The sequence below is a fragment of the Typopeltis vanoorti genome, chromosome 11 (assembly GCF_054136105.1).
Source record: "Typopeltis vanoorti isolate ZY-2024b chromosome 11, IOZ_Tvanoo_1.0, whole genome shotgun sequence".
NCBI classification, from domain to species: Eukaryota; Metazoa; Arthropoda; class Arachnida; order Uropygi; family Thelyphonidae; genus Typopeltis; species Typopeltis vanoorti.
Genome location: NC_143559.1, coordinates 84,692,267 through 84,707,811, shown reverse-complemented (window position 1 = coordinate 84,707,811; position 15,545 = coordinate 84,692,267). Strand labels below are relative to the sequence as shown.

General features: G+C 34.5%; 1 protein-coding gene across 1 annotated transcript in view; it reads right to left on the bottom strand.

Annotated features, from left to right (window-relative positions):
- The window catches only part of SerRS (Seryl-tRNA synthetase), a 114,934-nt gene that overhangs the window by 56,376 nt on the left and 43,013 nt on the right, over window positions 1–15,545 (bottom strand). Inside the window, exon 5 of the mRNA XM_090400026.1 lies at window positions 14,079–14,219. Within this exon, the coding sequence (XP_090256152.1) occupies window positions 14,079–14,219 (141 nt within the window). The remainder of the gene's footprint in view (window positions 1–14,078; window positions 14,220–15,545) is intronic.

The window sequence follows — 15,545 nt, the reverse complement described above, 5'->3', positions numbered from 1 at the left end:
CAAAAGAAGCAAGTCCGATTCTTCTACAGCTAGCAAGAAAAAAAAAAAAACATTCAAAGCGTACTACACACGGCATTCGTTTGCAAGTCTGAATGAAGCTATGAGACAAAATGAGCAACTGTCTGTTAAAGAGTTTTGGAAACCGTTTAATGTTTTAAATGCTGTAAAGATTATCGGAGATTCTTGGGGGGGCTCCGATATCGGAGACACCTTTCAATAGCGAAGAGTCTCCGATATTGAAGACTCTTCGCTACTGAAGAGACCGAAACCTCAGATCCAGTTTTACCAGAAAAGCACATGACAATTGCAAAATTAACAGAACGCCTCAGCTTAATTAAGAAAGGTTTACAGATTTTGAAGAACATAGATTCTAAATAGGAACGAATTGTAGCCACAAGGCAAGGAATAAAAAAATCACTGGCTTGCTATGAAGAAATTTTGCATGACAAGAAAAAAACATTATGCCGTTAGACGAATCTATTAGATTTTATGAAACCATCGACATCGAAATAACTTTTTTTTTTATGTACGAAAAATTACATTATGATTATATTTCTTAAAAAATATAGGTGTTTTTGTAAACCTTTGGTCCCAACTGTATGTTGGGACCAAATTATATATAAATCACATGCAAAATTATACCCTGGGTTATGCGAATTCGACTTACGTGCTTTTTGTTGGTCCCACCTACCGCATAACTTCAGGTATCACTGTATGTGTGTGTATATACATATATATATATGACTGGTGATAATAATATTCTTTCCAAAATCTTCCTACAACTTTCAGTTAGCTTCTTTTACCAATTTCTTGGATTTAATAAATTTTTCTCTATATTAATTAGGAGCACAAGCTGAGTTAACAGTTAGGCACTTTTTTTTTTTATTTCTTCTTTTTTAATTTCCTGTATCCACCAGAGAGCCCTTATTTTTTTTATCTTTATATACTTCACCTGTTTTCTGGCTGAGTCAATCAAATTCTTCAGATTTTCCGTTTCTAAAGTTTGATTCTTGTTTTCAAACTTGCTTCTTCTTAATATTAATAAATTTGATATAGTTCACACCTGAGAATTGTTCAACTTTGATTCTTTTCAAAGAAGTAGACAATTTTGAAAGGAATACCTCATTTTTATCCTGCTCAACATTAGGTGGTGGTGGTAGCTTTCTGTTTTAAAGTGCATGTACATTCTTGAATATTGGACCAAGTTGAAGACATCACTTTCAATGATAATGTAAGAGGCAGAGGTGTATGAGAATGAGGTATAAGAGTTGATGTATAATCTGGATGCCAACCCAATTCAGCAATAGGGTCAGATGGAATATCAGCACACATGCTAAAGTGGGTGGCTGACAGATAGGTATCAGAAAATGGTACATGGCGAGGTGTGAATCTACCAGATTTAAGGTGACCAATTGTGGCCAGGTATCAGTCCTTGGACCACTGTTGTTCAATCTATACTATAAATTAATGATATTGGGAAGGACCTGACAGGAGATGTTCATTTGTTTGTTGATGATGCAAAGACAGGCAAGGGAATCAGAAATGTACTGATTACTGTGGTGGCTAGAACAGAGGGCAAATGATAATGGCTATCAATTCAATGTTAATAAGCTTAAAGTTATGCACTTGGGCATGATGAGATTTCCAATGGCATATTATACTGGTGATATTATACTCAAGAAACTGATCAAGCTATAGATCTTGGAGTTATAGTGGATAGCAAATGAAATTCAAAAGTCACGTTGCAAATCCAACTCAAGGGATAATTGTGATGTTGAAACGAACATTGACATTTTGCCTCTTTACAAGGCCTTAACATCTAGTATAGTGTGTAGATTTGGTCTACTGGGCTCAGAGGGGATAAAGAAGCTGTGGAAAGGATGCAAAGTAGAGTAACAAAGATAATATCGGGATTATGGAACACGTATTATGAGGACAGATTGAGAGTATGCAGACAAAGGTAAACAGGAGAAACAGGAATGATAAAATAGAGCTTTATAAACTTCTGAAATGGTGTTATAGGTTATTGATTGATGAAATTTTCATAATATGGAAAGTAGAAACAGGACAAGGAGGTATTCCTGAAAGTTAAATGTGTGTGCAGTTAAGAAAGGAATGAGAACAAGATTTTTCTCTCACAGAGCAGTGAGTGAATGAGTGGAACAGTTTGCCCATTGAAGTAGCAAATTCATATTAGACGCATTCACTACTTTGATGGGCAAGCCATTATAACAACTGTGGGATCCTGTAGTCTTCCTCGACAAGTCCTTGACTCCTTGCAGGTCTTGGATAATAATAATAAATATAATCGTTAAGACATTTCTTGTTTTGTATGTGTTCACACAACATGAATTTATGCAGATTTTTATGTTGTAACACAATGTTAATAATAAAATGATCCATATCTTGAACAGAATTCTAGCAAGTATTTATTAGCTCTATCCTCTTCTCTATAGAAATACAGAAATCAAATCGACTATATACTTGGACAAAGAAGATGAAGTGCAATTCAGTCTGTCAATACTTTTTCAGGTGCAGACTATGAGTTATTAGTGGCTACAATACATGTGAAATTCCAAAAACTGAAAACAACACAAATGTCAATCAGATATGATCTTGGAAACATACCAGCTGAATACAATATTAGTATACAGAACAGATTCAACACACTCAATTTGTATGAAAGAGAACCAGATGAACTGTGGGAAGAGATTAAAGATATAATTAAAACAGAAGCAAAGAAGAATATTTCAGCAGTCTGTAAGAAAAAAAAAAGAAGTTTAAATGGTTGTCAGAAGATGCCATTAAAACTGCTCAGGAAAGGAGGAAAATGAAGGCCACAGGAAATTTGCAGGAAGTACGGCATTTGAATGCAGAGTTTCAACGACAAGCCAGAAGAGACAAGGAAAAATACTTTAACCAGGAATGCCAACATATAGAAGAGATCTTTTCAAAAAACCAAAACAAGAGATCTTTTCAAAAAGATCAGAGAACTAACAGGGAAGTTTAGTGCCAAGGTGACAATATTGAAAAGTAAACACAAAGGATATCTTACAGAAGTTGCAGACATCAAAGAAAGATGGAAAGAGTATACAGAAGCCCTTTACAGAAAGGACTCCAAAATTACTGAGAAATTTGAAGAGCAGGATTATTCACAGGAGCCAGTCCACTGGAGAGTGAAATGAGGTGGGCACTGCAATAGCTATCCGGTAAGAAGGCACCAGGAGGAGATGGAATACCACTGCTCAAAGCAGTGGGAGAAGAGGCAGTTAAAACTTTAACAGCTGTATGTAAGCGAATTTGGATCACAACTACATGGCCTAGGGAATGGAAAAAAATCAGTTTATATACCTTTATTGAAGAAAAGCGATGCAAGAGAGTGCGAAAATTACAGCACTGATTTCTCATGCAAGTAAAGTCTTACTTAAGACTGGAACCATTCATGAAGAGAGAAATGCCAGATGAACAACGAAGGATTTCGAAAAGGCAGAGGAACAAGCAATCAAATCACCAATATGAGATGGATAATAGAAAGAGCACAGGAATATCAAAAGAATGACTACCTTTGTTTCCTTGACTATATCAAGGCTTTTGACTGTGTAGATAATGTGAAACTGTGGAATGTGTTAAGAACAATGGGAGTACCAGAGCATTTCATTATCCTTCTGAGGAATCTTTATTATGAACAAGAAGCTACTGTCTGAACAGATCTTGGAGAAACTGAGTATTTCACTATAGGTAAAGGTGTGTGACAAGGATGTATTTTATCTCCGTACCTGCTTAACTTGTACAGCGAATACATTTTAAGAATGGCAGGGCTGGAAGAGTCTTCAGTTGGAATTAAAATTGGAGAAAATATTAATAATTTGAGGTATGCAGATGATACCACCTTGCTAGCAGAATGCAAAGAAGATTTGGAGGAACTTATTATGAAAGTTAAAGAAGAAAGTGCTAAATATGGTCATAAACTTAACTTCAAAAAGACAGAGTAATGGCAACATATGAACTTAATGATTCTGAAGTGGATGGGGAGAAAATGGAAACAGTTAACAATTTTATGCTCCTAGGATCCTGAATTGATAAAGATGGTTATTGTACTGAAGAAGTTAAAAGAAGATTATTACTCAGAAAGAAATCAATGACAAATTTAAGCATGATCTTTAAAGATATCAGCCTAAATAAATAAATAAAAAAAAAAAAAACAGAATCGTGAAAGCAATGGTATTCTCTGTGGTACTGTAAGGATGTGAAAGAAGGAAGATAGATGCATTTGAATTATGGGTTTGGAGATGCTTACTAAGAATACCATGGACTGCAAAAGTAAACCAATAAATCAGTGATAGAACCAGATTGTTCCCTTGAAGCGATGATCATCAAGCAAAAATTGTCATACTTCAGGTATATTATGCAAGCAAATGACAGTCTGGAGAAGATGATGATGCTTGCTAAAGTTGATGGAAGCAGGAGAAGTGGAAGACCAAGAATTAGATGGGTGGATGGAGTTAAAGAAGCAACTGAACTGCACTTGGAAATTCTGAAAGATATGGCCAGGGACAGATCTGAATGGAGAATGTATGTTCATAGAATCACCAGGAGTAGAAAATGACTCAATGGAACATCAGCTAACATCTTTTATTATTATTATTATTCCTGTATATGGGGAGTAGGCGAGGCCATTTAGCCCTATCTAACTTTTGGAGACGACTGAGTAGGCAGTTTGATCTCCACAGGTACCAATCAGAGATAGATGGCCTAAGGCTATCACTAATTAAGCAGTACACAGTGAAGAGAGACGGCTCAAATGTGCTGCCATCTTATGGTCCCTAACCCTAACACAATATATTTTTAATGTCTGAAATAATGTGGGTTCTACGGTCGATTTTCTTGAGTTTACGGGACGAAAAACCCGAGTTTCCAGGAGGAAAAACCCGCTTGCCCGTGCCAGAGATTGACTAACTCGGGAACCAGTTGAAAAAAGGCTTAGAAAAATTTCCTCTGGTCGCCGACTAGACTCGAAACCAAGTCTTTCTTCATGCAGTCAAGCGCCGTGGTATGCAAACGCCACATCCACTGAGCTATACAGGAACATAATAACAACAAACTTCTTCTCTCTAAACATTGCATTATCTGGAATTCATTTCCTTTCTGCTGTCCCCAACAAAAATCAGATTTTTATCTTTTCTTCTTTATAATAGCTGCCACTATACTCATTAAAAGGAATTCTCTTCTTCACTAAAGCCCTTTCAAGGGATCACTGGCACAAATAATTCTTACTAATTCTCACTAGCCAATTTACCACTTAGAAAAATATGTTTATGTGATTGTACTTAAAACTGTCTCCCGTTTATTTTCAGGTTTGGTGTTGAATACTATAATTACTCCCTCATTTTTCTTTTTTGTAGTACCTGAATCGATCATCATATGTTTATTATAGATCCAGGTAGAAAGATCCCACCTGGTTTGATCTTTTTTAAGTTCAGTAACACTAATTATGTAGATATGGTACTTGCTCTAATTCTTCTGCTAATGTTGGTTTTCCATTGATGTTTGTTACATTAATGGTGCCTAACTTTCATTTTGCTGAGGATAGTCCAGTAGCTGACTTTTCACTCTTTCCCTAGTTCTCTGAGAAAAACTGTAGGCTCTTATGTAATTGTTACTACCAAGCATGCAAAAATGATTTCATGTTACTGCTGCCATACTCTTGCCCTTCCATCCACATAAAATAACAGGAATCAGGATACATTACTCATTATGACCTATCTCATCCTCTGATATTCAATGCTAATATTCCTTTTGTCACCTTAGTCAGAGTTGCTCGTTTTTGTTGACCTTGCAATGATACTTTCAATGGTTACCCTTTGTTTTATATCATAAGACATCTACTATTTAGCAATATCGAATAATATCACTTTTTTTTAAGTGATGGCCGATTTTGAATAAATAAATAAAAAGAAAAGGATAACTCTTACTTAGTTTTATTATATATGTAAACATATATAATAAAATGCTAATGCATTATTTCTTGTAATTAGTAATTTCTTTAGTAATTTTTGTATAAAAGAAATTTTTGTGTAGTTATGGCCTCTGTTGCACACTGTTTAATTGTTATATTTATTAGAATCAAGCAAGTAAAAAAGGACTCACCTCAAACTTAGTTTTATTTCTGTAACTTAAAAACACTTGAGAGAAGAAAATCTTGAACTTTCCAACGAGGTTTTTCATGCTAGTAAAGAACTTTAGTCTTGTTTACACAACGAGCAATGATTTTACTTTTGTTTCATTACCATGTAATTTGTTGCACCAAAGAAAAGCAATTTCTTTGGTGCAACAAATTGCACCAAAGAAATTTTTTTGGTGCAACAAATGAGAATTGCAATTTTAGATCGCTTAGTAAAGCAATCTAAAATTGGTAAACATTTAATTTGTGTGAATCTATTATAATAAGAAAATCGATCATTTCTGGCACAAAACTAAGTGCCAAATTATCATCGTACTCGAGAGATGTTTTATTAGAAAAAAACGGAACGAGCGCTTGTAATTTGGATTGAAGAATTAACTCAAAGAAGAAGAATTTCTATAAGTGGTTATGTAATTAAACAAAAAGCTCGATTTTATGAACAGATGAAGCAATTGGAGCTATCTACTTCCGCTTCCCAGGCTGATAAAGAAGTTTAGGCTAGCAAAGGATGGCTAACCAGGATTTTAAAAAGGAATGCACTTCATAACATGAAGATTACAGGCTAGGTTGCAGCAGCAGATGAAGCAGCCACCAAAAATATTCAAGAGAAGTTGGCCAAAATGATTGAAGATAGTGGATATTGTCCAGATCAAGTTTTTAACACTGACGAAATAGGATTGTTTTGGAAGAAAATGAGAAAAAAGCAAGTGGGTTTAAAGCAAGCAAAGATCGAGCAACGTTGTTACTTTGTAGCAATGCATCAGGGGATCGAATGTTGAAACCCCTCCTAGTAAATCAATCTCTAAGACCACATGCTCTAAAAGGCAAAGATCTAAAACAGCTGCTGGTACATTGGGTGGCTAATACAAAGGCCTGGGTAACAACTGCTGTATTTACTGAATGGTTCAATAATTGCTTTGTACCAGAAGTGGAAACACATATGAAGCAAAAAGCTCTCGATTTTAAAGTTTTATTAATTGTTGACAATGCACCAAGTCATCCACATTTAGAATATTGTAATGTGCAGGTAGTGTTTTTTCCATCCAATACAAAAAGCATTATTCAGCCATTAGATCAAGGCATAATTGCTACTTTTAAAAAATATTATGTTAAGCACACTTTTCAATTTATATTGGATAAACTAGAAAATGAATCATTAACAGTACCTGACATTTGGGAAAAAAAATTCTATTTTGGACTGCTTAAATCATGTTGCATCTGCTATTGCTGAAATAAAAGCACAAACTTTAAATTGCCTGCTGGAAAGCAGCTTGGCCTGGATGTGTTGTAAACAGTGCAACCATTCAAACATCTACATTATCAGCCGAAATCATTACTTTGGCACATGAAATTGGTGGAGAAGGTTTGGATACATTTAGCCAGAATGATGTAGGTTAAATCGATTAGCTTTAGATATCGTCGAAGATCCAGAAAACGATAGTGAAGCGGAAGAAAAACCTGACCCCCTCCCTGTAAATATAATTCGAGAATGTCTTGAATTGTGCAATAAATTGGAAAATCATTTTCTTGTTAATGACACAAATTCTGAATGAGTCTTTAAATTCCAACATGAGCTGAAGAACTGCATGTCTGGATATTGCGAGCTGTATAAAAAATAAGTAAAATCATCATTGCAAAGTTTAATCACTGATTGCATTGTCAGAAGAAAAAAATCAGCACAGAACGAGGCTGAAGCTAATTCTGTTTGTGAAGAACTATTGCCTTTACCATACAGTTCTGATGCACCGACTATCTCTTCTGGTGATTTAAGTGATTTCGCACCACTTTACAAATGTTGTCGAATATTGTCTAATAGCGACGATAATTCTGATGAAAAAATTGTTACTTTTCAATAAAATTAAATGAATAAAGCTTTAAAACAACTTAGGCATTCTTATTTTCCTGAATTTTTATAAACCTCCTAGGTTTATTTTAATTCATTGCTTCGGTTTTATGCGGTTTTAGAAAAGTATGGAACGTATCCCTAATTTTTCAATGTAAGTTAGGTCTTTTTTGTGCGATTTTTTTATATGTGGTTTTTCTGTGGAATGTATCTACCGCATAAAAAGAGACCCAACTGTATGTGTGTGTGTGTGTGTATATATATATATATATAGAGAGAGAGAGAGAGAGAGAGAGAGAGAGGGGGGGGGGAAGAACAGTTGTTGATTAGAAGAGAATAGGTTCTGAAAATTGGAACTTTAGGGGAGAAACATAGCTTAAAGGAAAGGATGTTTCTTTAAGAGCATTGAGAAAAACAAACAGTTCTCTCAAAATTAACAGACAAAATTTCTTTCAAAGGAAGCCAATTTTGAGTGTAGATAAAATTGCTAAGAATTATACAATTTACTCCTAAAGTAACAGACAGTTTCTCCTGATATATTAAGCAGCAAACTTGTTCCAGTTAAACATTTTATTATTATGATTATCATTATATAAGGTGTCTTCATGGAGTCAAAAGACTCATCGCGGGAGACCCAACATTGACAAACTAACCATTATTCACACAACATACTTCTCCTTAAACTCATTCACAACCACCTCTGGCAACGCATTCCACCCATTTACAACCCTCTAGTCCTAACACCCTTGTTAATCATACCCTTACACAATCTCCAGAGATGACCCCTCGTTCTCTCCCTTCCTGCACTGGTCTTAAAAAAGTTATCAGTATCAATCCTATAAAACCCTTTTAATAATTTATATGCCTCTATCAACTAGTTTCTGAAGTCCACAGACCTTCGATCTATCCTTGTAGGAGACATTCCACAGGCCTGCAACAATTTTTGTAACCTGACTCTGAATCCCTTCCACCATTTCCACATCACCAAGAAATCTAGGTGACCAGATCTGTGCACAATAGTCCAAATGAGGTCTTATTAATGCCCCTTATAAAGTGGGACAATCACTTCCTTATCCTTGCTTGTTAGTGTGTTCTTCAATAACCATGTAATTTGATGTGAAGTTTTGGCAACCTTTGCAATATGCCCTCAAAACTTAAGTTCTCTGTCCACAATAACTCCCAAGTCCCTAGCCTCATCAACTTCTTGCAGTTCAGTTCCATTAATATAGTAAATAGCACGTGATCTCATCCTTCTGAAGTGCATCACCTTACACTTGGCACACATTAAACTGGAAGCCATTTAGTTTAGCCCAAACTGTCAGCCTATTTAAGTCATCCTGCAAGATATCCACATCATCAGAATTAACTATCGCTCTTCCCAGTTTTGCATCATCAGCAAAGTGGATATCTCCTTTCAAAGTATTCCCAATATCATTGATGTACAAAATAAATAATAAAGGACCAAGCATTGAGCCCTGAGGCACACCACTAGTCACCTGCCTTCTACTTGACTCCACTGCACCATAAACCACTCTTTGATATCTATCCACTAGCCACCCTCTAATCCAAATTACTAGCCTCGGATCCATACCCATTTGCTCCAATTTATGCAACAGAGTCCCATGCAGAATCTTATCAAATGCCTTAGCAAAGTCCAGCAGGATCACTGAATAAGGATTTTGAACAAATAAGATGAACTTTTTTTTGTGATCAAGGTTAAGGAAGAAGTTTCCAGAAGAAAAAAAAGAGAACTTTAAAATTATCGTTGTGTTTTACAGAAACAGAAAAGGAACTGATATTGTTAAAGAGGATATGAAAGAAATAGTTCCTTCTTATGTTTTTTCCCTTCTTTTTTTCCAAGAAAAACAGGTATGAGCTAATTAATTATATTTCTATGGCCACTGTTAAGAGAAAAAGCTGTGCTTGATAAGTTTGAAGTCTGCTGATTTTGTTTTTGTTCTCATGAAATCATGCGATCTTTGTGTGATATTCATGTTCTTAATATGTTTGATGCAGAGGTTTTGTGAGTCCTTTTCACTTAATGCAGATTTGTATACACACTTGCAAAACAAACATTTTCGAAAAAAAACACACTGTTACATTGATGCAATATCAAAATTTACACTAACATTTGTTTATAAATAAAGATATTAAGTTTAAATTTACTTTGTCTTTCACTCAATCTCTTTAATTCTTAAGTTAACTTATTCAAGATATGAATCTGTGTTATTAACTGAAAAGAAAACGTTAATAAACACTGAGTATGATACAGACAAAATACCATCTGGGATAGTGTCCAGTGCACAGTGCATTTAGATACACTCCCATACAAATGATGTTATATTTCACAGTTCTTTAACCAACTGTAGCATTTCAACTGGACTTTCAGAAGACTGTCAGCCCCTTATCTGCCTCTTGCATGTCTAACACCGACTTGATGCTTCTTCATCACATCATTCTTAGTGTATAAAAGGAACTACTGCAGATGGCAATCATAGCAAGATAATGGTGTTTAAAATACTCTTACTGGTTTTGCTTGCTCTCACTCCTCCATTTGAAATCACTCGAGTTCTTTGAACTCATTATCACACATTTTTTAATGCAAATTCTACCTCTCTGAGATGCTATCTATTTATAGCCCATTCTTGCTACATGTTGTTAATTAAAGTTATTGCTAGATTCCATATGGCATGGGGTCATACTATTTTACCAATGAGTGTAATACTGTATTAATCCTTCCAAGAAACAGAGGGAAACTAAGTGGCCTTCTTTCGGGATAAAGGGGGGGGGGGAAGAAGGCAGATAAAATGACAAAACACAACAGCTTATTAATACAAAATATGATTTTATTTTCTATTACTTAGAACAGTCATTCCCAAACTTTTGAAAGCAGATGATGCCTATTTTACTTTGAAAAAATATGGCAGATCCCTGTGGAGGAGACTGGAGTAAACTAATTTTATCATAAATTATGCAAAATGACGCAGTTCACAACGTATAGACTTTCATCCAAGTGTAGAGAATAATATTGACTATTACGTACTGTGATAATCGGTTGTTATTTCATATTTTGTGCTATTTCTTGAATTCTTCGAATGACTGTGTTGTTTGACAATGGAATAATATTTAAATTATTTGATGCTTTTTCTCCCGACATAGCCGATGCCTTTAGTTTTGCAGATGGCAGAATCAGTTCCTCTACTATGTTGTGAGATTATCTCTTTTTAGCAATTAATCACAGCATTTTCATTCTTGCTACTGGTTGCAATATTTGTTATATATATATATTTTTTTAATAGTGCATAGTTCTTGAAGTTCATTTTGAGAAAATTCAACAGGCTTATTCTTATAGCATACATGCTTTGTCTTCAAATGTCTGCACAACTTCACTGGTTTCGTGCATTCACTGGATAACATTTCATAACAGCATGCTGTGGGTTTTGATTATCAATGGAGCCAGTACAAAATCCCAAATATCTTGGAGTTACTCTGGATCCATCGCCAAGCTTCAATAAACATATCAACAATGTTGCAGTCAGAGCAAAAAGAAGGCTAAATATCATGAAAAGTATCTCAGGTAAAGAGTAGGGAGCCGATGCTAAAATCTTAAAAGTCACATATACCGCTATTATCCGTCCCATAATGGAATATGTTTCGCCTATCTGGATGCAAACATCACAAATGTTTAGACAAGCTTATAAAAATTCAGAAAAATGCAGCTAAAGTCTATGTGGACTAAGGAATACAACTCCTGGAAAAATAGCAGAATTCGAATCCAACCTTGTTCCTTTAAAAATTAGGTGGAAAGAAAATCTAACCAAATTTGTAGGAAAAAAAAAGCCAACTTTGCACATCATAGAACAAGTGAACTTTTTAAAAACTGGAAACCAACAAACAGAATAAAGAAAAATCAACAATGCATGAAATCATAGAAAATAAAATTCCCTTGGACTGTCCAAATAAAATAGCCAACTTTCCAGCATTTCCTCCAAATCAAGACAGGAAAAATATAGTTATCAACTCTGAAATAGGGAAACATGAGAAAAAAAGCCTAGAACTGAAATCTTGAGATCATTAGCCCTTTCAAAAATAATGGAATATGGACCTGACTCAATAAAGATCTACACAGATGGCTCCAAAAATCCAAATGGCAATTCTGGGAGTGGCATACTCATCTATGGCTCTCATAATATAGAACTAAAAACAACTAACAGTATTGGATGCAACTCATACCATGCAGAATTAATAGCCATTAACACAGCACTGCAATATTTGGACAAACAAAACCCAAAAGAGTTTATATTTTTCACAGATTTGTTAGCAGCCCTTCAAGCTATTAAGAACTGCTACACTAGCCATCAAGAAATACTTAGACATAGCAAAAAACATAAACAAACTGCATAAGGATTCCGAAATAATCTTCCAATGGATCCCATTCCATGTGGGATTAAAGGGAAACAAAACTGCAGATGAAGTAGCAAAAATGGCCACAACATCAAGTGATACCACACATTTTGATCTTTTTAAAACCACCTAAAAAGAAAACATAAAAAGAACAATTCTTCAGGACATGACTCACTACTGGTACTCAGCAGAAAATCCAGGAGCTACCATCAGCTCCAAGTTTAATCGCAGTGCCACTACCATGATCTCTTGCCTCAAGACCGGCCACACAAGACCAATCGAGTTTAGCAATGGCATAAAAGTCTTTACCACCTGCAAAATCTGTAACATCGAGGAAGCATCACCAATGCATTTGCTAAACTGTATATTTCTACTCTATAACAACCCAGAAAAGGTGCTGTATAAAATACATGAACTTGACCTCCATGATCTGGTGTAATAATACCATGGGATAATAATAAAAAAATGGAACCAGTACACGTAAAACCAAGAGACAAATAAGCATTGCTATATTTATGAATTTTCTTGTTTGAATGTGACTGGGGTGTTTCCTTTGACTTGACTTTAGTTGAATCTACTCTTTATTCTTCCTTTACAGACTGATAATGCACTGCAGAATTCACAACATCATATGTTCAATATGCTCACATCTGCACAGTAAAAATAAACCAATATGTGTCACAATGAACACACATCAAGGCTGTTTATAACATAAAATGTTTGGTCTCAAAAACGAATTTCTTGCAGAATCCCTCAGATGTTACTTCTGACCATAGGCCAAGAACCACTGACTTAGAACATAACAATGAAAGCTAAACAATATAAAACAAAGTACAATTAATTGAAAAACTGGTATAAGATTGATAGTGCTTCCATCTCTTTCAACATTTAGTTTTCATTGTTACAATTTTTTCATATTACTTTATGAACTGTTGAAATAAATTAAATTTCATAATGGACAAAAATTCAACAATACATCATATTAACTGGATTAGCTAGGTTTAGAATACTTGTAGATAGGCTTATATATTGGTAACACGACTATTAAATTATTTCAGGAATTTACAACGTATACTGGAATATTCATTAAAAGAAACTTTAATAAATACTTCCTATATTTCAGCAAAGCAAATAAGGCAGAAGAGAGAAAAATAACGCTGTTCCTAGAGTCCTAAAGGTGCTCCCTAGTGGGCTATATTGGGTTATCTTGTCTATTGGGCTGAAGTTCTCAAGATGCAAGCTTCCCAAATTTGGGGCAGTCTCATACACCCAAATTTGTCGAGGTTTGGAAAGTATTTTCCATGAACAATCTTTCGTATTTAAATTTGCTGTGGTGTAATAACATGGCTTTCTTCCAATGTATTCTGTGGCGGGTATCCAGATTTGCTTTTTTGTAGTGCCTGCGTGCACATGTCATAGTTGTATGTTCCCATGAAGATGGTGATGTGACATTGCCGAAATATAGGAAGTATTTATTAAAGTTTCTTTTAATGAATATTCCAGTATACGTTGAAAATTCCTGAAATAATTTAATAGTTAGGTTTAGAATAAATACTATTCACTTCTTAGAAAAAGACTTCATGGTAAAATCTTTATCTTGAAAAGATTTAAAACATTCAAAATATTTTTTTAAGAAAGCTCAGAATTTACCATAAGATAATATCCTCTTCCACCAGCAGTAACTGCTCCTTTTTCGCCATCCATACCATCAATCATATGAATTAGGTCAACATGGGAATATTTCTTTCGAACAGTCACATCTCCCCAGGTACGAATGACTTCATTTTCTTCCTTGGAAACAAAACAATACTAATAAACACACAGACAGGAATGAATAAAATAAATGAGTTACATAAACAATAAATTACATGATAACCACAGTAATTAACTTTAATAAAATAAAAGTATAGATATTTCGTACTGAAAATAACAGTACATCAGTGTGTAGAAACAAGCAAATCAAAAGAATGGAAATACAAGGTACATACAGCAAACAGTGGTTTGCTGTATGTACCTTGTATTTCCATAATGCTGTTGCTACATGTTAGAAATTAATATTAATAAATAATATTATTTATAAAATAAATAAGAATGAGACTCTTCCAAGCATTTGGGAGAGAGAGAGACAATTGTTCCGATTAAGATTTAGCCGATGTAAAAGGGCTTCACAACTTATTTTGAAAGAGCATTCATATTTAAACCTGCTTCTATGGAGAAGATGAGCTTCATCCCACTGGATATTGTGTTTACTGTCAATACTATGTTGTGCCAGACCAGACTTTTGAGGTTTCATGTATTTGATATAATATTGATGTTTATTAATTATTTTTTTCCACAGAACGGCTTGTCTGCCCAAAGTGTGTTAGATTATATTCACAAGATATCTGAGAAAAGTCAGTAATGATAGAGGTGACAGTTTGTCTTTTGTAGATGGCAACAGAGGAGAAATTTTGTTGATAGGAAAATATGTGGGAATGAGATGATACTTCAAAATTCTAGCAATAAGTTCAGAGATGCCAGAAATACGAAGGATTGGAACCCTGCAGTCTTATGTGCTCTATTAATTAGAGACTTGATAACACCAATTTTTTGAGAAGTGTGATGAGCAGACTTTTGATGAATGTATCTGCTTGTTGTTGGTTCTTATTGACTTCTTGTTGGTTCTCATCGGACACCAGGCAGAACCTTAAGGCAAAAACCTTTTATTTAATACCATGGTGACATGGTATTAAATTTACAATGTGTTAATACAATGTATTAAGTTACAATGTGTAATTGTAACGGTGTGCTAACCAATTATGAAGAAATAAATCATCATTAAATAGCAGAAGGTGAAAACACATTGTTTAGATAACATGTTTTCATCATTAGATAATAGAAGATAAAAACTTATCTAGATAGTGAATTTTTGCTTTTTATCTGATGATTTCTTCAAAATGGCCAGCACTCATTTATGTTACTTGCTTTAGTTTTTATTTCTTACTTTGTTTTTCATAATTGATAGTTTTGATTTCTTTGTCTTTTAATTTGTCATTTATTTATATTTCATTCCTGCCATTTTATATATCCAGGCACACTTATTGGTCCTTATCTTTCCACATTTTTTAACAATCATAA